The 23,767-nt window shown below is 43.1% G+C and overlaps 1 protein-coding gene across 1 annotated transcript in view; it reads right to left on the minus strand.

The window, feature by feature from the left end:
- Nucleotides 1–960: 960 nt before the first annotated feature.
- Nucleotides 961–23,767, minus strand: part of ATRN (attractin) — a 158,150-nt gene continuing 135,343 nt past the window's right edge. The window contains exons 27-29 of the mRNA XM_087735760.1: nt 21,379–21,486; nt 7,565–7,679; nt 961–6,479 (exon numbers count right to left, since the gene is read on the minus strand). Coding sequence (XP_087591886.1) covers nt 6,355–6,479; nt 7,565–7,679; nt 21,379–21,486 — 348 coding nt within the window. The 3' untranslated portion in view covers nt 961–6,354. The remainder of the gene's footprint in view (nt 6,480–7,564; nt 7,680–21,378; nt 21,487–23,767) is intronic.

The raw sequence follows: 23,767 nt of genomic DNA on the forward strand, positions 1-23,767 counted from the left end.
TCATCTCAGCAGTGCTTAATTTCAAAGCTGAAGAGCGACATAAAAATAAATGGAGAACAACAGATTGCGTCTCGGCAGGAATCTGTTTCTGGATACCGGGGGTGCTTCACGTGGGCTTCCAAGGGGTGGGAGAGGAGAGGTCACCTCCGACTTTGCTCTCCTAGCTTTTGTGTGCATCAGAAGCTCCAGCTGGCACCAACATTTGATAAGGTTGCAAAATTATTAGCAAAACTCTTTGCATGATACGGTCTCCAGGGATGTTTGATTTTTCTCTTCCGATTCAAAGGAAGGAGGGGTTTAGTGGGAAAATTAGCGGTGAGAGTAAGAAAGGGAAGAGGCTGAGATGTTCTGTTTCTGTTGGGCTTATTTAAACCCTGAATGCAGAAGCCCTGAGCTTTGGGACAGGAACACAGTCGCAGAACCAAATGAAGACCAGCTGTGCGACGACAGCAAGGACTCATGACCCCAGCGTTGAGGAGGTTGGAGCAAATCAAGTCCCTCTTCAGCCCTGACCGTCCCAGGTGACCTGAGTGGAGGACGAGCCCCTTTTTCTCTACGATGAAGACACTGCCACCGCTTTAGGATGCTCCTCCCGACCACCACCCTTCAGAGACAGCTGTAGGGAAGATCAGGGACCAAGAGCTTCCCTAAGGCACCTTCCCTCCCAGGTGGAGATGGAGATGAGGGTGATGGTTTTGGGGGACGGCAAAATCGGGGGATTGTGCAGACCCAGCAGCCTACCCCCGGGCTTTGGTGGAGGACAGGTCGTCTTCTTCCTCCTCCCAGATTCAGTACCTGGCACAGGGTGAACACAGCCTGCGCAGGGAGACACGAGCGCCTTGAGACCCACCGCCATGGTAGAAACTCACCCTCACCCCAGCCAGGAATCTTTAAAAGCATCTCGAGTTATTGCTTCCCCCTATTTTAAGAAAGGGGGGAGAAAAGGAAGAAGAAAAAACGTTAACCAGATCATCTACTTTTTATTTCAGAGGAAAGATTTGCATTATTTACTTTTATTTATATACATGTACTTCACATTTGTATTTAAAATGCACAGATCTCCCAATAATTTTCTCATTCCTGCTTTAAATTAGCTGTTATTTTACAATACAAAAAATTATACCAAAACCTGCAGTCCTAAATGTGTGTATGTATAACACCCACAATCCCCGGCAATGAAATAGTTTACAATACTTGCTCATATTTACATATGAATGCAATAAATGCTAAATTATACATATTAACAAACTAAGCTCAAGTCTGAACACAGATAAGAATCGTAAATAATTACAGAACAGAAAAAAAAATCCAGAATACAATTAATTCAAGGATCCTAGTGTAAAGAACATTTATTGTGCACAAATTTCAGAGTAATATAAAACTCTATTTTTATTTTCTTTTTGCTTTTTTTTTTAAAAAAAATAATAATGGACTGACATATGTTACACTCCTCCACAATTTGTTGTTTCTTCTTTCTTCTGGTGAGGTTTGTGGAGTCAATGATAAATGTAGAGGAAATGTCTAAAGAACTATAGTACCTGGAAGACGCACAAAAATAGTCCGTGTGTAGTGTTAGAACAAAGTAATAAGCTCAACGAAACCTGCCCTGATGCAGAAGCAGAAAAGCCCAGCATATACACATTATTGTAGTATTCCTAGCATGGGGAGCTAAACTAATTTAAGCAGCTATCAACAGAAAGAGTGTGAATTTAACTAAAATTGCCAACAATACGTCCGAAAACGAGCAACGCACACCTACCCCTCCCTTCCCTTTGCTCCCGCCTCCCCAGACGCTCGCGCATCTTCTGCTGGCACTCTTCCATTTAACACACGCACGGCTCCCTCTCCCAACCTGCTCTTGCAGCTTAGCTCAGGAGGCTCCGAAAACCCAATCCCCCCCTCCCTCCCCTTCCCCTATGGTATTCCCAAACGAAGATAAAAAGAAAATGGGAAAAGAAGAGACGTCCGCAGCTTACTCGAAGTTGGATGGATGGGTTTAAAAGTCGCTCCTGGCATGTAGGGGCTGTTCTTTGCTTTCTCGCAAACTCAGTGCCAGCAAATCCCTGTTTGCAGGGAAAAGGGTTTTACAGGTTGAGAGATGCAGCTCATGCTCTGTCCCTAACTCAGGGTCTTGGGGAAAAGAAAAAGCAGCTGCTAACATCGGAAGCGGTTACGGATGGAGAATCAGCCTCATCTTTGCAGCACTGGATTTTCAGCAGGTTATGGGAAAAGCCTGAAGTTTTATTTCAGCCCCTTGAGCGAGGGTGTTTCATCAAAAGCTCCTTTCAACTTAGGGCCAAGCAAGCTGAGCTGCTGTTTTAAAACCATACTATGAACCCAGTGACTATGTATTTTGGTAAATGTTTACCGCAGAGAAAATGATGTTTCTGAGCAATATTTAGTATACAAACTACCCCTAAGGAAGCGTGTATCTGCCAACAGGGGCCGTCATGCTTTCATGGTACTATACCATCAAATTTTGGTAAATTACACACTATGACGTTATGCTAATCACAGGCATTATCCCATCACGTATAGCTTTATTTTGGCAATTTCAATACAGCGCATTTTAAGCCCAGGGAGAGTGGCAATAACTCAAAAGTTTTGTCCCATAAATCTTCCTGTATTCAACATATTGACCCACACCACGGCAGGGTCTCCTGTCACTCGTGCTGCAACAGTCCAAAGAAAATTCTGGGCTAAAAAGAATGGAAAACGGTGAACCAAAGAAATGTATGTTATTTGGAGATTCAATGGCACTGTTGCTTTCTGGAATAAAAGGGCTACAACATTTCTGATTTTTTAAAAACTTTTTTAAAGGCTACTCTCAAAGAATAAAAATGTTTTGAGGGTTGAGACCTTGAACGTTGAATTTCAGCCAGTTATAAACGCTTGCAAATAGTGATTTTGAATGGAAATCACTGGCACAATCTTAATGGTAGAGGCTTAAACTGCTGACTTAATCCTCCAAGTAATGACTGCTTTAAGTACATTTATTACCTGTCTTCGAGCGTTGGTTTGTTCCCCTTTCAAATGGAAGAGTCGTATTTTACTTAGCTTATACCTTTAAGTGAAATGCATTTGAATACATAAAAGTCAAGTTATGCCTCCCTGCTTTATCCTGCAAAATACCACAAATATAATTTGATGTTTCTTTAAAGCTCTGGAAAGTTATCTAATACTCATCATATGAAGAAGTTATTAAGACAAAACTCATACATCATTTAAAATGCATCAAAAATACATTCAATATTTTTCTGGTTTATATACACTTTAAATCTTTCAATGTTCTGCACGCTACTGTATAGTTTATGTACAAGTGCAAAATCGGTGTGTTATTTTTCATTTTTTTTACAGATTCTCCCATGAAATAAGGTTGCTCTTTTCCCCCCCTCTCACCTCCAAAAGAAATAAACCCACAAATCATTCACTTTAGATATTGGCCTGGTGATAAACCACCGGCATTCTTCTTCCCCCCATCCATTCCCACCTTTGTCTCTATTTTACCTTTAAATGGGGATGAAACTGTTGGCAGCAGAGATATGTATGAGAGTTCTCTTTTTCCCTCATCAGTATGGAGATAAGATGCAGAGCAGAGCTACATCCTAAAGGAGCTGTTTCATTTTATTTATATTAATAAGTCTCATTCCTCTATTTACATTTTTTTGGTTCTGCTAAATCTCAAAAGTTTGATCATTTTTGCTCGTCTTTCCACTATCTGATACCTAACTTTGTGGCTATGCTTCTGGGCACGCTCCACCATAAGCTTTTGAGACCAGACAACCCAGCTCTCCGGGGGGAATAAAAACCCCAAAACATTTGTGTCTTTTTGTTAATGTAAAAATATATCACCCCTCCAGGCCTATTGTTCTGAAAGCTGTTTCTGTTCAGGAAAACCTAAGCAACAACTTGAAGCACCTGCTTAAGCGCTGTCCTGACTACGGAGACTTGAGCACAAGAGCTTTCTCAGTTTGGGTTGGCAGTTTTCCTCCCCAAAAAAGTGTCGGGTAAGCAAGAAGACGACATCTCTGAGCATGGGGATGTGCATCACGACTGAAATTAAGCAAAGTAATAACAGGGGAGGGATCTGAGTCCAGTATAATTTCTCTAGTTCAAGTTAGCCCTATGCGCATAGGAAATTAGAAGATATTTTCAGGAGATGAATCTGTCTGAGGTAATCTGTGCATCAGTTAAAACTTAAATTGCCTAAACCCCTTCATTCTAAAAGACATAGCTCACCCCTTTCCCGCCCGTGATTTCTTTTCCCCAGAGGGCATTTAAATTTCTAGTTTAGAAACAGATGCATTATATATATAAATATATATATATAAATATATAAAATGCATTTTTCTCCCAATATTTTTTCTGCAGTTCTGTTGTATTTGTTAAACAGCACATTAAATCAGAATTATAATCCACCACGGTCTTTAAACCAGCAGGCCCTCCCCCCATCACTGCTGTCCAGACACGCACAGCAATACACGTCTTTATTGCGATGCTGATGTGCTCCAAAGAGCTGCTTCCAAATAGTTTTTAAAAAAAAAAAAAAAAAAAAAAAAGAGCAAGTGCCTGATAGGTGATTGATCATCAAAACATGCACAAAAAAAGATGCCGTTACTTGGGTTTCATTTTGGAAAAGGGTGCTACCTGGCCAGAAGGTTCAAGAGCACTTTCCTTCATTCCTCTTGATTTGTTACTTCCATTTCATAAATACTAGGATGTCCTCATCAGAAACCCGCGACTCGGTGACCTGAATGAAACCACACTTACTGCGATTAAGCAACAATTACACGTCTCGTTTGGCACCTTCACGTAACATCTTCCTACCGGCTTCCACATCACAACTTTGCGCGGCCCCGGCACTGCGCCACGCTGCAGAATCAAGGGAGACGTTGGGCACCAGCATGCACAGACTGATGGGTTAAGTCCGACCTAGAACCTCAAAACGTAATCCCAACTAGTCAGAGTACTTCAGCTGGTTTGATACATCCCCCAAAAGCCAAGCCTTTCTCTCTGCTGCTTGCAAGTCCCTTCCTTTCACCAACAAGCCACCTTCTTCAGCATCTAAGAGAGTTCAACCCAAATGGGAAATATCAGTAACTGATCATGTAAAACGCAAACCTGTGGCCAAAGCTGCTCTCCTTGCTTTTTATTTGAAGTTCTATTTTACTTCATCCTCAAATGATCTGGCACCTGGAGTGTTGCTTTTTACACCCTGTAAGGAGATGGAGCAAATCTTCCTGCTGAGGAGCGATGCCTCTGAGCCCAGGCACAGCTCAGCTCTCGTCCAGAAGAAGGACAAGAGGGAAGGGGGAAGGAAAGAGGCCAAATGGGCAGAGAAAAATCAGAAGAAATATAATCTATCTGACCTGGAACACAAACTGCTTCTATTAAAAGCGCTGGTGAAACCAGGAGTTTTCTTATGAGATACTGAAACTCTACTTTCCCTCCAGACATTTCCATCTGGTTGAGTAGTTTGTCGGTCAGGAAAACGCCATTTTCCCCTGACTGCATGTGATATATTACAAAGAACACAGATTGCCTTGGGTGACTATATATATGTGTGTGTATACATATATTTAAAAGGAATATAATTATGTTAAAAAGAAATGTGTGTAGCAGTCTCCTCACTCCCTAGATCTGTTCAAGTCTAGGCACTTGTGTGTGGTGTACTCCAAGCAGGTTAAGACTATGTAAACACTGAGTCCTTCAAAAGCAACATTCGGCTTCTCCAGGTATTGCATGCGGTCTGAGCAACACGTGACGTCAACCTTTAAACCATCCCAGCTTTTGCGTTCCTGATGTTCTGGACCATGACGACTACAAGAATGCTGTATCCGGAAGAGAGTTCCACTTAAATAACGAGGGAATAAACATATTAAATGAAAACAAAGGATGAAGATGCTTTGAAGATTAATAGTAGTGTTTATGTGTTGAGAGCTGACACCTGTAAACACTGCATCTTTTTCTTTTTGTACAGTTTGATAAATACATGAACTACAAAGCACTTCCCATGTATAAACCTGAGTGTCATTCATATTGGACTACTGTTCTATTTACACTGACCATGAACGGCGGCGATCGGATGTTACTGGACCTGCAATAAAATTATTTTACTTTAAACTCGAAGAAAACAAAGGAGCAATCTGAAGCCACGTGTCAGTAAAACTTAAGTGGAGCAGTTGTCAAATAAAGCCAACTATCACGTAGATGAGAGAAAAAGTTGAGTTCAAGGAAGCTGTGTTTTTCTGAGTGCTTCTAGGTCTCTTGTGACACAACTTGGAAATCTTTCTCCTCCTAGGTATTACTTTTCCGTTTTGTTTAAAACCTTATACAGTTTCTGATGTCCATGCATCAAATACAGGTTCCTGGCTGTGCAGGGGGCTGCTGTTTCCGATTTCGTATTGCACCCGATTTCTCTTTGTAGGCAACTGGCATCTGTTGTGAAATGTCCACCAGTGCACTGGCCACTGCAAGACCTGAGGCAACAAAACGAAAGAGTCACGGAACAAAATAGTCACAGAAACAAATCCTTCCGCCACAGCTGAGAAAAACCCTCCAAGCCACAAAATGAGTATCATTTTTTGAGCTGTTGTTAAAAAAAAGCAAACTAGAAAAGCATTTTGGCTTAAGAGATTAAACTCTAGCAGGTATTCTGAAATAAGCTTTTAAATACTGCATGTTTTATTGAAAGCAACTGCAGTAGAAAAAGCTCGAAGTAAGAAGTGTGGGTATTAAGGGATGTGAAACCCGTAATATTAGAGAGCTGTCTTTCTCATAGATGACACGTCTCCTAGATGTGTTCGAATAAATCCTGAAAGCACGTGTGCATGGAGGTCCCACTGCCCTTCCCAGACATCTGCCATCTCTGCAACCTCCTCTTGGCAGATCCATCGACAAACCACCGTTGGCCATCCGGGATTTAGTTCAATACAGCTCACAACCAAACCATCCCATCTCAAACCCAGCTAATACTCTTTTAAGATCCTCTGCTTCACCGTGCTCACCGGGCACTGGAGAAACCCCAGTTAAAGCACAAACTGCCCAGGAGATTATGTCTCGGTGCCCTGCAGGCAGGTTTAAGTGAGAAGGGGCTGGGAACAAGGAAACCTTAAGCTGGATGGAGAAAACTTCTCCGTCCAGAGCTGCTAAGAGGAGGGCACAGATGCCTTGAAAGGACTTGACGTCTCTTTACAAATGGAGCTGGGAATGGAGGGAATAGGCTGGGAGACAAGTTACTTTCATAAGTAACTACTCCAAACCTGTCTCTACCAGATCCCCCTTTTTCCCCAGCCATAAATTAAAGTGTAATCCAAATATCAAACGTCCAAAATCCAAAAATCATGCACCAACTGACCCAAGAAATTGAATCAAACCTCAGGTCAGCAGCTAGCAGGGCCCAAGCTCTCTAGCATTAAAATAACCCGAGCACATCCTCAGCTGTGGTGTGGGTACAGCAATTACTGCGGGATCAAGTCTGAAACTGTAAGGTGAATCTGTAAGGCTGGGGAAGGAGCACAGAGTTAATTAATACCAAGCCAGCGGAGACAACGATATTCCTCACCTGACTGTCCGGGTGGTGGTATACCCCCAAGTCCTCGAGGCAACCTCACGAATACAGAGAGAACGGCTGCTTTGTTCCCAAAGCAGGGCTCCAGCGCTATTGGCTTTGGTACAGTCTGCAGCGAGGGAAGGAAGAGGAGAAAACAAATGTTATACAGCGTGTAACACCCTCCCTCTTACCCCAGCGTTGTCTTTCTCAGATTGTACAAGCTTCAGGGCACGAACCGTGTTTCTGCGCTTGGCAAATTTCCAGCACGTAGCTAGCAAAGCTAAAACCAATGTTAGCAACAAGCAAAACCCCTAGTCATCGCAAAAAACACATTTACTTAATAAGAATCTAGCTATTAAGAAGTCAAGCACAGCGCAAGGCTTGTATTTCTCCCTAAATTCAGTAACAAAGGAGCAGCTTATGCTAAAAAACAAGATTTAGGGTTTTTTTTTTCCCTTCGAACCCATCAGCAGCATATCACAAATATCAGCACGTCTGACCACTGCGATTTGGCGGTTCAACTTCCATTTCCAGAGTTTAACTCCACGTGACGACCTTCGCAGCACTGTGTGCATTAACATGGCAAAGAATATTTACCCCCAAACCCCTCTCTATTTCATTGTTGTTTGCTTTAAGCTGTGTTCCCCCAATTTTGTCTTTCATGTCTGTTCTTTCCGAAGGGGTTATGTTTGTTTTTTGCAGTGGTCTTCTAGACCGCTCTGGACTATGGTCTTAGGTAGCTGGTTGTTCTGGGAGCTGAAAGTGCTGTGGAAGCTCTACTGGGTTGTACTGTCCTTTTTTCAACTGAAAAGCAGAGGATTCAGTAGAGCAGAGGTTTGTGATCCTGGCTCTGGATCCGGTTCCAGTGACCTGTCGTATCCTAGGATGGACTACTCTTAACGTACTTTACCGAAGCCTATTTACTTTGAATACTAATGTTTCACACTTATATTAGAAACATGGACGTGAAATAAAGTTTTCAGGTAAAATGTGGATTGATAACTATGAAGATATAACGGGCAGCCAGCTTTCGCCCACCCTAGAGAGCAGGGGAACAGGTCCCTCGCTGACCCTCAGTGTCTTCGAACTTCACCCTCCCACTGTACTCCTGTAAAGATTTTCTTTGAATGATCAATGGCTGATTTCAGGATGTCATTAGAGAGACAAAATGCAACAGCACGGCCCAGAAACTAAAATATGTTCTTACCTGAGCCAGGCCCCGATCCCACACATAATTACAGGCGATCAGCATTATTGTGGGATGGCACACCAGTGAGGTGAGGATGCAAGTCTACGCCTATGAGTACATTTACAAGAGGGTGCCTTCTTTTGTTCCACATAAGCAAGAAAAGCTGAGAAATGCTATTTTACCTGATATGCTCAATGCTTTCTGATTTCTTGTTTAGTATGGACAAATTCTAGCCTAGTATTAATGAAATAATTATTGCTTTTTCCATTAGGCATAAAATTGTACTACTGTACTTAAATGTTCAACAGAAACTCAATACAATGCAAGACACTGAAAAAACCGAACAGGAGTCAAACAATGCTATTAAATTACTGCTGCTCAATAAAAAAGAAAAAAAAAGAGATGACACCAAGCAAAATGAAACTTAAAACTGTTTTCATATCTCATATTTACTGTAATGATTGCAACAACAATTTGTTAGTCTGTGCAAGGTAGATAAATACGTATTCTACAGGCTGTAACGACGTAAGCTGCCGTCTGCCTGCCTTATGACTGCAGATTTTTTCATCTTCTCCCCACCCCCAGCAAAGGGATCAAACTCAAAATAATGCTTTTCCCACAAAGCAACCAAGCATACCCTGGTGCTATATCCCACAGGCGACTCAATTACCAGAGGTAATGGAGAGAGCACAGAGAAGGCAACTGCAGAAATACAGCCCACGGACTGCTGGCATACGAGGGGGAGCGTGCACCGAGCACAAAGTTTATTTTCTTTTGGAGAGAGCCAAGTACCTTAGTTATTCCACTGTCAGTAAAACAGTCCTGCTGAATCCCAGAGGTTGGAGCACGGTGGTTGGGTTTAACAGCAAGCACTCACACTCATCCTCAGCGCTGAGCAGAGCGAGCAGCAAAGACCAAGCAGAGAAGAAGTAGTGGGGGGAAGAGAAGGATCAAGGAGCAAGAACTGAACAAGCCAAGAAGAGATTACCTTTTCTAACACCTTTTTGACATATTTGCTTTTAACTCCTACTGGATTAATGGCCGCAAAAATGCTCAGAGGGCTGGAACACCTCTGCTATGAGGAAAGGCTGAGAGAGCTGGGGGTGTTCACCCTGGAGAAGAAAAGGCTCCACGGAGACCTTACTGTGGCTTTTCAGTACTTAAAGGAGGCCTATAAGAAGGATGGGGACAGACTTTTTAGTAGGGCCTGTTGTGATAGGATAAGGGGGAATGGTTTTAAACTAAAAGAGGGTACATTCAGACTAGATATAAGGAATACATTTTTTTACAAAGAGGGTGGTGAGACACTGGCACAGGTTGCCCAGAGAAGTTGTGGATGCCCCATCCCTGGAAACATTCAAGGTCAGGTTAGATGGGGTTTGAGCAACCTTATTTAGTTGAAGATGTCCCTGCTCATTGCAGGGAGGTTGGATTAGACGATCTTTAAAGGTCCTTTCCAACCCGAACCATTCTGTGATTCTGATTCTAACCAAAACAGTTCTGCAACTCCGTTCCTTCCCCAACATAAACTGTTCAGTGCAACTCTACTCCAATATGCCTTGCAAGGTCATGGGGATGCTCAGCAGCACGCTCACCATCCTCCAGCCAATACGCAGAAACTGGAAAATACTTCTCACGGTCACTGAATCCAGCCCTTCACTAATGTAGGTGACTGCACCTAAGAGTGCAATGCTCTGCTTTAACAGTAGTTACCCCTTCACAGCCTGTGCCATCAGCTCTGTGAGACCTTTCCAGAGGCTCCCTGCTCCTGGATCTCACTGCTCTGACACCAGAAACTTTCTTCTGACCTCAATTCTTTCCCACCTAAATTTATTCATCCATCTGACGTTCTCTTGTGCCTTCACCCTGGGCTTTACCCTCCTTTACATCTCAGCCTTCGTTTGGCTCATCTGAACAAACACCACACTGAATTTCTTCTCTGCGGACAAACACTCCCTTCTCCAGCTCTCCCAACAGTCCCTGTCTGCACCTTGTCTGCTGCTCTGGACCACGGGTGACCTGAGAGGTGTTTCAGGCTTTCACAGGACCTCTGTAATGGTATCAAAACTACCCTGATTCTCCTGCACATTATAAAATGGTAAGGAACAGAAGTTCATTATACAGCTCTCAGTCACAGAGCTGAAGGGACTTTGAGGGTAATTAGCTCCTCTCTCAGCCCCAAGCAGGACTCTTTCTCCTCCTCTGCCCTTTCCAGCTAATGAACCCTGAGCGTGCAGCAGAAACTCTCATTATGAGTCCCTGTGGGCACTATCTTTCCCTTTCCATGGGATTTTTATTTTGTTCCTTAAGGTCATAATGTCTTCCTCCTCTCTGTTCTCCTGAACCCACTTTGAACCATGAGGAGCTCCTACGCAGGTGTCACTGGTGCTGAAAGAGCCCCAAACAGGCAGCCAGTGCTGTCCCCCAGTGAGCCACACCAGACCCCGGCCACGCCAACACCTAAAATTCAGTGTTACTTCATGGGGATGAGTCTCACCCTCATCCTGCAGTGAATTTTTAATCTATCTGATGTACCACAGATAGTTGAGGGCAGAGGACATACCTCTGAGCATCCTTCCTTCTCTTGTCGATCTGCTCAGAAAAGCTGAGTGTTAGTAAAAATTTGTTACTATTTCACCGCATGGGGAACTTTGTTTCTATTAACCACGCAAAGCAAGGAAGTATACTTTCTATAATGACGCATCCAAAATCTGTCAGGCAGTTGCAAGCTCATTTGGAAGGAATACACTAAGCACAAGATCATCCTGCTGCAGCTAATCTCGATCTTACATCTAAAAGGGGAAAAAACGGTCTAGCGTCCATCAAACCCAGCCATTTTCCTGAGACAAGCTGCAGTTAGTAACAGCAAAAACCAGCATAAAGAATCGAGTCCTATAAATTTGTATTTTTGACAGCACCAGTTCAGGCACCTGCTTTTTGAACTGTGACTCATACTGCATCTCATCTCCAAGCGTGCGCTCACCAGGCCAAGAGACAAAGCGCAGCCCAATGAAATGACTCACACGCCGAGTGACGGGAACGATGAATTTGATGCAAGCAAGAGGTCAGCCGGGAGCGAAGGGCACACTGTGCCCTCTGCGAGACACAGAGCAACCCGGCGGTGGAGCCCGGGGACCGTATTCTGCAGGCAGGGAGGAAAACACGTGGGTAATTCAACCAGCAACTTAATGGCTATCTCGATTGTGGATCTCACCCAGAGCTGGCCTTGCCGTGAGCCTGCTTGTATTTTGACATGACCTATGTAGGTGCTACCATGCTGCAAAGCAGCTAAGGAGAAGCTGGCCGGCTTCATCAGGCTGAATATTAGTGGGGTGACCTAAGAAGAGCCCACATCTCCTTTCCTTCCCCACCTCTGCAGCACATCTGCCTCCTGCGTGGTTTCTGAATGCTCTTGTTGCAGATCCAAGCTGCTTTTCTGCAAGAAGGTTTGGAGTGGACTCAGGAACCAGAGATCAGGTCATTATAAATGCTTGCGCTTCAGTCTGACAGTTGGCTTTTAATGGCCCACTTAAAAAAAAAAATAAAATACGTAGGTCTTCAAACTTTGTAACACCTTTCATCAGATGGTTAAAACCAGCCTCTGCCAGAGACTTTCATTTAGAGTGTTTTGATAAACCCATTGTTGAATTATAGAAGCAATTCCTTTTTATTGAAGGCTTAATGGCACAATAAAGTAGACATTATTCAAATCTATGCAAATAAGGTGCATCCCTCAGACACTTGGCACACGATGACTGCTTTGTGTGGTGCCTGAACAGCAGAGGCCCACACCAGGAGGGCACAGAGGGGAGAGGGGAGCCCAGCTGCTGGAGCATGTGGATGAAGACCAGTTAATAGGACAAAAGGATCTCACCTTTGGTGGTGGGTCAATGCATACGAGCCAAATTGCCATCCAACAGCCCATCAGAAAGGAGCCATGCCCTTGACTCACGGAACACAGAGCATGCTTGCATCCTGCCAACAGGCACAGAAGCAGTAAAAAATGTGTAGCCAGAAGACTTCTGGTTGCAACCAGGACGGAGGTCAGCGAAGGGGATGCTGTGCTGCCCGGGATGTATCTGTTCCATGAACAGACAACTGCAGCCGGTCTACCCGTCAGGCACCCTTCCCTAAAGCTACTCCTTGTCCTCAAAGAAATATTGTGAGTGCGCTGGACTGACAATGTCATGCAGCTAATCATAGAATCACAGAATGCTTTGGGTTGGAAGGGACCTTTCCAGGCCATCCAGTCCCACCCCTCTGCAACGAGCAGGGACATCTTCAACCAGACCAGGTTGCTCAGAGCCCCGTCCAGCCTGGCCTTGAATGTTTCCAGGGATGGGGCATCTACCACCTCTCTGGGCAACCTGGGCCAGGGTTTCACCACCCTCACTGTAAAAAATTTCTTCCTTGTATCTAGTCCGAATCTCCCCTCTTTTAGTTGAAAACCATTCCCCCTTGTCCTATCGCAACAGGCCCTGCTAAAAAGTCTGTCCCCATCTTTCTTACAAGCCCCCTTTAAGCACGGCAAGGCTGCAATCAGGTCTCCCCAGAGCCTTCTCTTCTCCAGGCTGAACACCCCCAGCTCTCAGCCTGTCCTCACAGCAGAGCTGTGCCACCCTCTGAGCATCTTCATGGCCTCCTCTGGCCCCGCTCCAACAGCTCCATGTCCTTCCCGTGCTGAGGACCCCCGAGCTGGACGCAGGGCTCCAGGGGGGTCTCCCCAGAGCGGAGCAGAGGGGCAGAATCCCCTCCCTTGCCCTGCTGGCCACAAATAGCCTGAAATTTTCTCCTGCAATGGACTTTGACTGTTCCTCCCCACCAGCAAAGCTGCGATCAATGGCAACGGTGGGGAAAAAACCCAACAACGAGGAATCAGGATAGTGCAAATGTGAAACAAAGACCAAAAAACCCATCAAAGACCTCGCAGCCTGGCGCACAGATTTAAAGATGCTTTACTGGGCAACGTGCACCGTCAGGAAGGTGTGCTGCAGCGTTTCGTTTTTAACCGGGATGCGCTATCATGCGTTTTGTGTTAGGCAGCGCTTGGAAACAGCGAGTACCCTTTTTTGGATGAAAATATAAAGTTAACGGTATTTTACTAAGCGGTGACACAACTCCATTGTTCCTGGAGGCAGCGAAATCTGTTCTCGGCTGTTATCCACAGAAGGCTTTACTGGCCAAAACCAGCACTAAAAAGTCAAGTAATTTCAGTTGTTTACGAGTTGTGATATGTACTTAATATGTGTCAAGCTCAAACAATTATAGGAGTTAAAAGCAGTAAGAGACCTATTAGGTCATCTAATTAGTCCAGCTTCTCCAGCAGGATTTTCTACACAGATGGGGCATTTTCCAGGGCTTTGTGTGGGCTCCTTCTAGGTGACCCAGGTGTGGAGTGCACCACCAGCTCCCTTGGGAGACAATTTCACAGTCAAATGCTTTCTGCAATCAAGTTGAATTGCATGATGCTCAACCTAAACATTTCTTTTTATTTCATCTCATTATTTCTATTTACGCTGCTTATATTCGACAAATTCGAAAGGTTAATAATGTGTCACATAAAACTAATGGCTAGAACAATAAATATTCTGTGTGATTTAAAAAACACAGCATCAATTTTATTTAGGTTCCGTAATACACTACCAGCATATTGCTTTTCAAAATGTATAAAAAAATACCGTAGAGAATTTTTTTTTCCTTAACAAGAAAACATATTTCTGTGGTTTGATCAAATAACTCTTACATGGTTTTCAATTTCCAGTAAGGAAATTAAAATAAAGGAAAAATCTTATGGTGGGGGAAGAGAAGAGGAACATTACTGAAACAGTTCAACTTTATTATTTGATTCCACTTCTTCAGATGATTTCACTCTGTAGAAAAAGGGTCAAATTCCATTTGCAAGTTTTTAAATTGTGCCATTAAAAGCTGACTGAACATTTGTAAAATAAGTTACAAGCAATTTTCTATAAAAAATAGAGTATTAAGTTTTAAAAATCATATTCTCAGGGTAATATGTATGTCCTCCAAGATAGAGATGAATGAACTTCCAGCAATAATTTGCAGTAAATGAGTCTAGATTAAAAATTTACATTTACCTTGTCCCTGATATCTACCTTGGAACTGACACAGGGGCTGGGGAATGAATTGCTCACAACTCGTCCCCAACACTGGGTTCCTGAATGTGAGGAACGAAATAAAAATCATATTCAAACCCTTAGATGAATGCTAACAGTCTGAAATTGAAAATACAGATCCGAGCACCCCGAGTTACCAATAACTGGAGCATACACGCAAACCAGCCTCACGGGGCACCGAGTTCGCTCCCACTGCATTTAACAACTGCTTTCTATTTTAAAGTGCACATTGTCAATCCAGCAAAACACAGACACAAGCTCTCGGTGAAGGAAAGGATTTCGCTAGGCAAGTTTGTGTTTCAAAAGCAGTCACCCTGAAATGACACAATCTCATGTCACAGCTTGGAGCATCGCCACTCACGTAAGCCAATGCTCGCCCTTCTTTTTCAATTCCCTGCTGATGCCCCCAGGAGGGGATGGGATGGACGAGGCCATGGGTATCAATTCTGGGCAAAATACATATGGTCAACAGTGGATATTTATTTTGATTTTATATGGGTGAAGAAGCAGGATTTTTCTGATTCTTTTTGACCACTTGGCTGGTTTTTGCTCATGGAAAAGTGCAAGTAAAAAACCCAATGAAATAAGACAGTTGGATGAAGACTGCAAACACAAGAGACACAAAACAACTATTTGGCATAAAGGAATGCAAACAGGTCCCTGATAACGTTTTTGAGAAGCTGCTGGTGTTATTAGTACTTCAATCAGAAGAGACACTCGTTTGCACCAGAGGGAAAAAAGAGCTTAGAAGAACCCTCTCCTGTGGGAAGCTTCGTGCTCCTTCCTCTCCCTCCAGCAAATTCCTCCTTATCAGCTAAAATCAGGGGCCATCCTGCTGAAAAATTTACAGTCTTTACATCCAAAACTAGTTAAATCTCAATTATCAGCCAAATATTCCCTAAATACAAGGCAGGCTTAAGAGATGTCTCTGTTGATCTCACGATAGCTCCCTTCCAAATATTTATATTCCATATTATATTATAGAAGTGGCAGAAGTCGTCCCGTCCTCCCCCCCCAGTCCCTAATTTCGCAACAGAAATCAAAACAAGATACCCGGCCCTAGTTAACTGGAAATAATTCATTAGGTGAAGGTTTTATCAGGTGTTTTTGTTGTTGCTTTCGCAGTACGGATCACATCCAGACTACATGCAATTCTAGCACAGCTAATCCGTTTTACACACCTCGGCTGCCCAGATAACGCTTCCTTTCTTACCACTGGCAACTCCATCTAGCATGGCACTCCTTCAAAGGCAATCATACACTTCTTCATGAATTAGAAAGTGGGCCAGCATAAGCGGAATTAACACCAAATATAAAGTACAAGCTGGGATGTCGCTTCTTGTTGTACGTCCCTCGTCACCCCGATGCGACGGGAGGGCTCCTGCCATCCGCTCGCGCACACGGACCGAGTCTAACGAGTGGAAGCGCTTTTGCCAAAGACAAGACGACAGCTACGCACCGACACGCTTTGAACGCCTTCGTTTTAATGCAGGGAAAAGCTCCTAGAACCAGCAAATGCTAGAAAACCCAGAAATAATACATTAGAAATTAAATTGCATTTCAAAAGGCAAGCTAACAAGCCCGAGCAGCCTGCCTTAGACAGGTCAGGTGAAATAAAACCAGCCTTTCTGGCCTCAAAGGCTGAGCGTGAACCATCTCCAGCAACTGCCACATCAGATTAAGATTATTCAGTTTATGTTTCCCCCCCTCAATTTCATCCCCTTCTTCCAACTATTATCCTTTTGAGGATAATGAACGATTCTCCCTTTCAGCTTATTTAGAGCACCCTTGAAAAACCCCAACCTGCTCTGTCCCCCTCCAATGCAGCTCGATAGCCTGGCCATTTCTACTTAAGACTGCTTTTATATATCGCAGCTCAAGCCTACCATCCTTCCAACTCTGCCTGCTTGCATGAGGACCCCCAGTCTCGGGTCGGTGGCACGGTGAAGCGGGAGACTTCGTGGTTATGCTAACCTGGCTCGTTTTAAGTGAAGCGGGTTGGGAGGGGGTCACAGAAGGGGGTCCAGCAGCAAATCTGATGGACTGATAATGGGTCGATAACATGTGAACTAAGGGGGAAATGAGTCACTGAGAGTGACAACCAGAACAGGATAAAAGCCCCAAAAACCATCAGTTCCTTGACCCTTAGTTGTTCTTCACTTCTCTCATTGCATGAAACAGCCCAACACAGAAATACCTGTAAAAATTAAGATGAAGTCTTAATACAAATTTTGCGAAAAAAATTGCGAAATACAAGTAGACTGAAAATATAAATCCGTGGTATCCCTTGCCCACTCCTATATCAGCCCACCACTTCATCTCTGTACGTCTTGAACAGATGGGACCTTCTGGCAGTCTTTAAACCACTCAACAGCACTTTCTTCCATAACAAAGCAAACTAATTACTAGAGTAAGATGCTATTTTCCATCAATTTTTCTGCTATTTTTAAGGACTCGGCCAGCTTGGTGAGCTGATGTCTGATTAAGGATTTGCAGTGAAGCTATTTCGCCCTCGGAAGCCCAACACAGCAGAATTAAATGCACGACGGCATGAAGGTACAGAACAGGCTAAATGAACTTGACAAGGCTTTTGCTCACCAAATACTTCTCTTACCCCATTTAGACAACTATAGATGTGGACAGCCCGTCGATCACGGACGCAAAAATAATCGCCTCAGCACGGGCTTTGCACGTTGGATCCCGAACACAGCCCAGCAAAGGCTGCTCTACGGACCAGCTCTACTAGGCAAACGCTCCGTTCTACAAGAGTGTTTTTCAAATCCTCCAAAAGCTTCCAAGACAATTTTTTTCTGACTTCAGGATACATTTTTCTAATGCAACAGTTTTCTTGTTGATCCTGTAGGTGTTTTGCTCAAGCTACGTGCCTCCTTGCTATGCTGTGTATGTGCTTTTCCCAAGAATCTACAAGCGTTAACTTCATGCCTTTACCAGCTTCAACATACCTGGAAATCAATGTCAAATTTATAAACTTCCCGAATTCTTTCAGGAAAGTATCTTCTAAAAATCACTGCAGAGACCTACAAAACTTAGATTAATTAGATAACAAGACCTAAAAAAGCCTGAGTTACAGTAATACCAGTTCAGACACTTGGATGAGTCCCAGATACCCAGGAACGTTAAATACTCTTAGAAAAAAAAAAAAAAAATTGCGATAGGCAGCACCTCAGAATGCACAAAAAGCTGCCGAGAAAAGGCAATGGATTTTGTAATAACTAAGCAAATTTAGTGGTAGATTTGTGATCCACTGAGTATTTGTTGAGTGGAAAATAAACCAAAGCAGCTAGTTACGTGTTGCCTAGCTGCAGACTGTAATATGAATAGTTTCCCTGCAGGTAAATCACTTTCTATTACTTCTAAGTACCCCAGGAAAAATACTAATTGAAAACATGGTTCTAATACTGTCCAGCTGGAAAACATTAGCTTAGGATGGAACTGGCTTGACACTGGCTGCCAATTGGCTATGCACAATGGAAAAGGAAATTAATCTCTTGCAGACAAGACGTCCCATTTTCCACTTCTCCTCTGTAACACTCAAATAAACTCGTTATTAACCAAAGGCTTTGATTCACGTGGGGAAAGAAAAACATCAATGCATTTATGATAACGCCAGTCTGGATTTCTTGCACTGAAACGAAGGCTCACAAATTTTGACACAGCGAATGGCAGAGTAACTGGAGAACGGCTTACAGTCCAACCACGTAGCAACATTTCTCTTCACTCTTTTCTTGGCTAATAATTAAACAACAGACAAAACACAAAGAAAAATGCAATTCTACATTTCTGTATCGTCCCAGCCCATCTTCCTGCACCTCCCTCCTGCTAAGAGCTTTTTTCCCATGCAGGTGCAAAAGGGATGAAGAGAAAACCCGAAGCTGACCCCACAGCTACTGAGACTGCTTTTTCACTTCTATTTAAATTACTTTGTATGCAGCATCCAACAGGCCAGACTACCTCCAAGGCGTCATTCCCCAAGTTGCTCACAACCCACAAGCTTCCTGAGCCTCCTCTCCTCTGCATGTGATTTCGACTTTGCTGAAACACTCCAGGCTGTTATACATACTTTTATCCCCTATCCAAATTCTCCAAGATGATAAAAACCTAAATAAACCCTCCCCAAAATTTAGCGACTCTCATTGTCATGGAAAAGCATCCTCGTTCTGCACCCAGATCTTCCAGCAGATGAAGTTACCTGCTGGCACACCCGTCCATGCCCACGTTCCCTACTTGGCTCCAGGTTACTGTACAAGGTTTGTGCTATTTGCCTGAATCAGACCGTCTCATTTATGCTCAAAGTGGATTAAGAAACATTTGTATGAGTTATCAGCACTGAGGGCAATTAGCAGTTTTCTGCATCTGAAAAAGGACATCTGTCCACAGTCTTACTTATTATGCTTAAAACCGGCTTCTCCATCCATTCTCGAGTAACCCAAGGAGGTCAGACAAGTGAGATATGGAAAATGACGGCTGACATGGGAAAGCAAGGAGGCTTAGCTGCAAGCGAGAGAAAGACGAAATCCTGTCTGTGGTGCTGTCTATGGAAGCACTTCAAAAGAGAAGAGTTCGACATTCCTATAATCAAAGAAGAAACTGAGAAGAAAACAAAAAGCAGAGAGGTGCGGAGGAGAAAGCGAACAACAAAGCCCAAATGAAAAGGTAAAAGCACTGCCAGCTGAACAAGAGAAGAAATAACACACTAATCAGAACATAAGAGATCCAAAGTTTACTACCTTCTCTGTAGTTTATGAGTGTAGACAAACTTGATAGAGAGATTAAAAAGTTTGGGACAGCTTTGTTCCAGCCTGATCCTACAGAGAGGTGCTTTTAGTTAGCTTATTTCCAGAAAATGGAAAGAGGGGAAGGGAACTGCCCCCAGACGGACAGACTGCAACCCAAAAACATCAGCAGTCAGGCTACAGCCTCACAACTCCACCTCCAGCCTGATGGGAACATCCATACACATCCCCCGGCTTCTTCAGTGAAGCAATGAAAAAAAGGCTCATTCTAATTTGTTGAGTGACAATCCAATTTTACGAGCATGTATTTCAAAGTCTTGGTGAGCTATTAGCGGCTAATGACTTCCAGTGCCTACCCTTCTTGTAACAGAAGTAGAGAAATTATAAAAACTCAGAAAAACTGAATGATCTGGAGTCAAATGAAAGTCAATGGGGAGCAGAACAACTCAGAGCCTCCAAGGAGAGGTCCCAGAGACAGGTCAGCTTAGCTGCCCTGTCACTCAATTACCCCAAATTACTGAGTACCTTTGAAAATTTTACTTTATTTTCACTACGCTCCAAGGTTCATCTCTGCAAAACAGGGACAATAATCCCTGACTTCAGAGAAAGGTAACAATTCATTCATGAAGCACTCAAGTGTGGGGCAATCATTCAAGCTTGGGACTAAAGGTTTGGATGGAACGCAGTAAATAACCAGAACAAATAATGAAACTAAGACAAGATATTGAAAAGCTTCTATGCAGTGTTCACCCAGAAGATGCTGCAGGACACGATTCAGGTGAAAAAAGTGTTACAACTGCCATAAAAGCCTATATTCACAGATAAATAAGGAATAGCTAAGGCTATACAGGCAACCTTAATTGTGGCATCTCCTGACAGTAAGGCCAAGACTTAAATATTATTACTCACCAAGCAGAAGTTCTTGGGTCAGATCGTTTTCATGTGCTTTATAATAATTAAAATACACACAGTTTTTTATAGAAAAGCAGAACTTGCTCACTTGTCACAGTAACACAAGGTGAGAAACTTTGTGTCTGGACCTGATGAGAAAGACTTCCAAAAAACTGAAGTCTAAATAAAACAGAACAGCTACCTTAGACAGGAAACAAAAATAATCAGTATTCTCGGGTTCTCATTTTTTTCTTTTTGTATACAAGTCTGTTAGTCAAAGCATCACATTAAAAAGAACTTTTAATTCATTAGTCTCCTTTTAAATATGCTTTTCCTAAAAATACAATGTGTTGTGCCTATGAACGTGCCAGCTCGGTGTAAGACAGTGATTTCTACACACTCCTATTTGCGCAGCACAGGATGTATTTGAACATATATTTATAATCAGAAATATGTTAACACTATTACAGTACATACACACGATTATATTCCTGTTTGCTTTGAGATATCACAGAAAAATGGTTTCTATTTGCAGCACCTATAGCTATTTCTAGCCAAATGTTCTAGTGCGTAAAGCTGCATTCTCCTCTGTTTCAAGGCATAAAAACTAACAAGGCAAACGCAAAATCTCATACCCTACAAACAGCGTAACTTCTCTCTAAACCAGCCCAAAAGTTGGAAATGCATACCTGAAGGGATAAAAGCAAATAAAACCAGTATCTGTTGGCCCTCCTGGACTTACGGATTCTTGCAGGTATAGAACAAATCGAGAATTGGGGATTATTGCGTTAACCACAGTTTAAAACAAACATCCATGATTAACTGTGGTAAGGACCATCCTAAAGCATCAGCTCTCACCTTTATGCTTCCCCCAATGAGATCTGGCGGCTCTTCATCTGTTTCTAAGGCAACGTTGATGGAGGCGAAGGGGCGACTTGCCATCTGTTGCATCTCACGGAGTAGTTGCTAATTTAATAAACAGAAAAATATTATTATCATATTGTTCCAACACAAAGATGAAAAAAACATGTATCTGAGAGGTTTTACCCAATACGAAGGGATCTCAATGAATATGGACAAATAATCTCCTGGTGTTTTAACGGGCTTAAGGGTACAGACAGAGAATTGTAAATATTCCCATTACTACAACTTAACAGGTTATTGCAAGTAAAGCTACATCCACGGTCTTAGCCTGACTCGTTTGTGAGCGAAAATGCATCTGCTTATAGCTCCATAAAGCAGTTATTTACTTTTTAAGCCGTGATACCCCAGTTGTTTGTCATCACGTGCCTGGAGCATGACAGGACTCCATAGGATTTGTGGGAACCATTTAAAAATTAAACTAGCAGCAGTATGTAACTACTGTAAGAAAGAATTTGATATTTTTTTTATAACTGCACTAGCAAAATGCTGTCAGCCGTTTATTGAATAATCACTTTTTTTATTGTTTGTTTCCTTTCTGAATGCAGCACATGTATCAAATGGCAAGCATGTCCTTGTTGCAATATGTTTTATTAAAATAGAAATCCTTTTCCTGGGTAAATCTCTGCAACCCTTCATGGCACACAACATCTTTTTATTGTACTCTTAAGCACTTTTAAGCATTACAATGCAGCTCCCTTTTTTAACACAAAAAACGATGCTTCCTATACGGCTGGGCTGGAAACAGCATTTCAATTTTAGCTGAGCTGTGGACATGCTTCTTTTTGGCTTCAGCGGCTGATCTCCAACACTAACAGCAAGACACACCACCTCCACGTGGATGCAGAAGCCATAGCCCTAATTCCCAGAAGCAATGGGTCTGACATGACTCGGTGCCCCTATATAATAAGGGAAGAGGCGTAGATTTTGTAGAGCATGTAAAAAACCAGCAGTCTGACCCTTAAACCACCTGTTGTATGCAGCTTTACACATTTTTGCATTACCACTTAGCAGCAGCAATACTAGTTATACTCTGTTTTTAAGCAAGACCGAGCCACTACCAAATGCCCTCTATACTTCCCACCATCACCACCCACATTTCCCCATTAATTCTGGGCAATTTGACACTCCAAACCCTAACTGATCATTTACAGCGCTCAAAAAGCGCTAAAGAAATCACCACAAACTGCATCGTACCCCAAACAACCCAGGAAGATATATTGCCCACGTCCAGCACAGCAGAAGAGGACACAGCACGCAGGCGAAAGGAAGATGCTGCTATCCAGCGTGCAACTCGTTTGGACAAAACTAATCACATCCCCATTTGCTTGAACTCCTAAACCTTCTGTGGTCTTTTCTTTGCCAAGCCATCTTTTAGTTTTGGGGTTTGTGTAGGAAACTGGAAGACTGTCTCTGTAAGCTTGGGGTTCAGGCACGGTGGCAGGAAGGCACGATGGGATTGATGCAACTAAGCTTGAGAGGGTATACAAACCCCTATGGTTCTCAGTCTAATAAAAAAAATATAAAATTTCACTGTCGTAAAAGGCAAGTGGCAAAGTTTTGCTTACTTTCTGAAGCGGGGGGGCAAAAAACGAAAAAAAATTTGGAGCAGATTGTAGATACTGTCACAAAGCAAAAAAACCCAACGAATTCACACAAACGGAGCTGTACTAAGCATTTGCAAGCAAACTTGTGCGTAACTCACACTTGGGTAAAAGAACGCGAGGAGTTTTCGAATATTTAAAGCACACCAGCAGATTGCAGACTAAAGCAAGTGTGAAACAGATTGCTGGGTTGTTGTTCCTGCAATTGTCCCCTTCAGCTATCATAAAGCGCTTTGTTTAATGGCTATAAAATCAAAGAACAAGCTGTCCTGATGAAGATGTCCAAGAGACTTACGAACTAAAAGCTATTAGTTCTTTGAGGGAAGTTTAGTTTACTACAGAAAATGTGCAATTTGGCAACATGACTCCTACTGAAGTCAATAGTAGCTTCAAGAAATAAAACCCCGAGCAGCGCTGCGAAGGCAGAGATGTGCTACGACACGAGCAGTGGGAAAAGTGATGCTGACAGCAACGTTATTGCCTTCGTTTTCCGAAGCGGCCAAGGAAAGCCATCGCTGTCGGGGTTGTCCCAAAGCCAGCCGACTCTCAGCGTAACTGCGGCCAAACCAGGTAAAACCGAAGGTCCACGCTGCAACCAAAGCAGCAAATGCCTAAGGGAGAACATCCTTTTCCTAACACCAGCTTCTGGTGTAGCACAAGTCACATTACAAAATTCCCCCCCAAAATTAAGAATAAATTTGAGAAATAATTGCTCTGTACCC

The sequence above is a fragment of the Nipponia nippon genome, unplaced genomic scaffold, assembly GCF_047370975.1.
Source record: "Nipponia nippon isolate SJK-2023a ecotype South Korea unplaced genomic scaffold, ASM4737097v1 scaffold_6, whole genome shotgun sequence".
NCBI lineage: Eukaryota > Metazoa > Chordata > Aves > Pelecaniformes > Threskiornithidae > Nipponia > Nipponia nippon.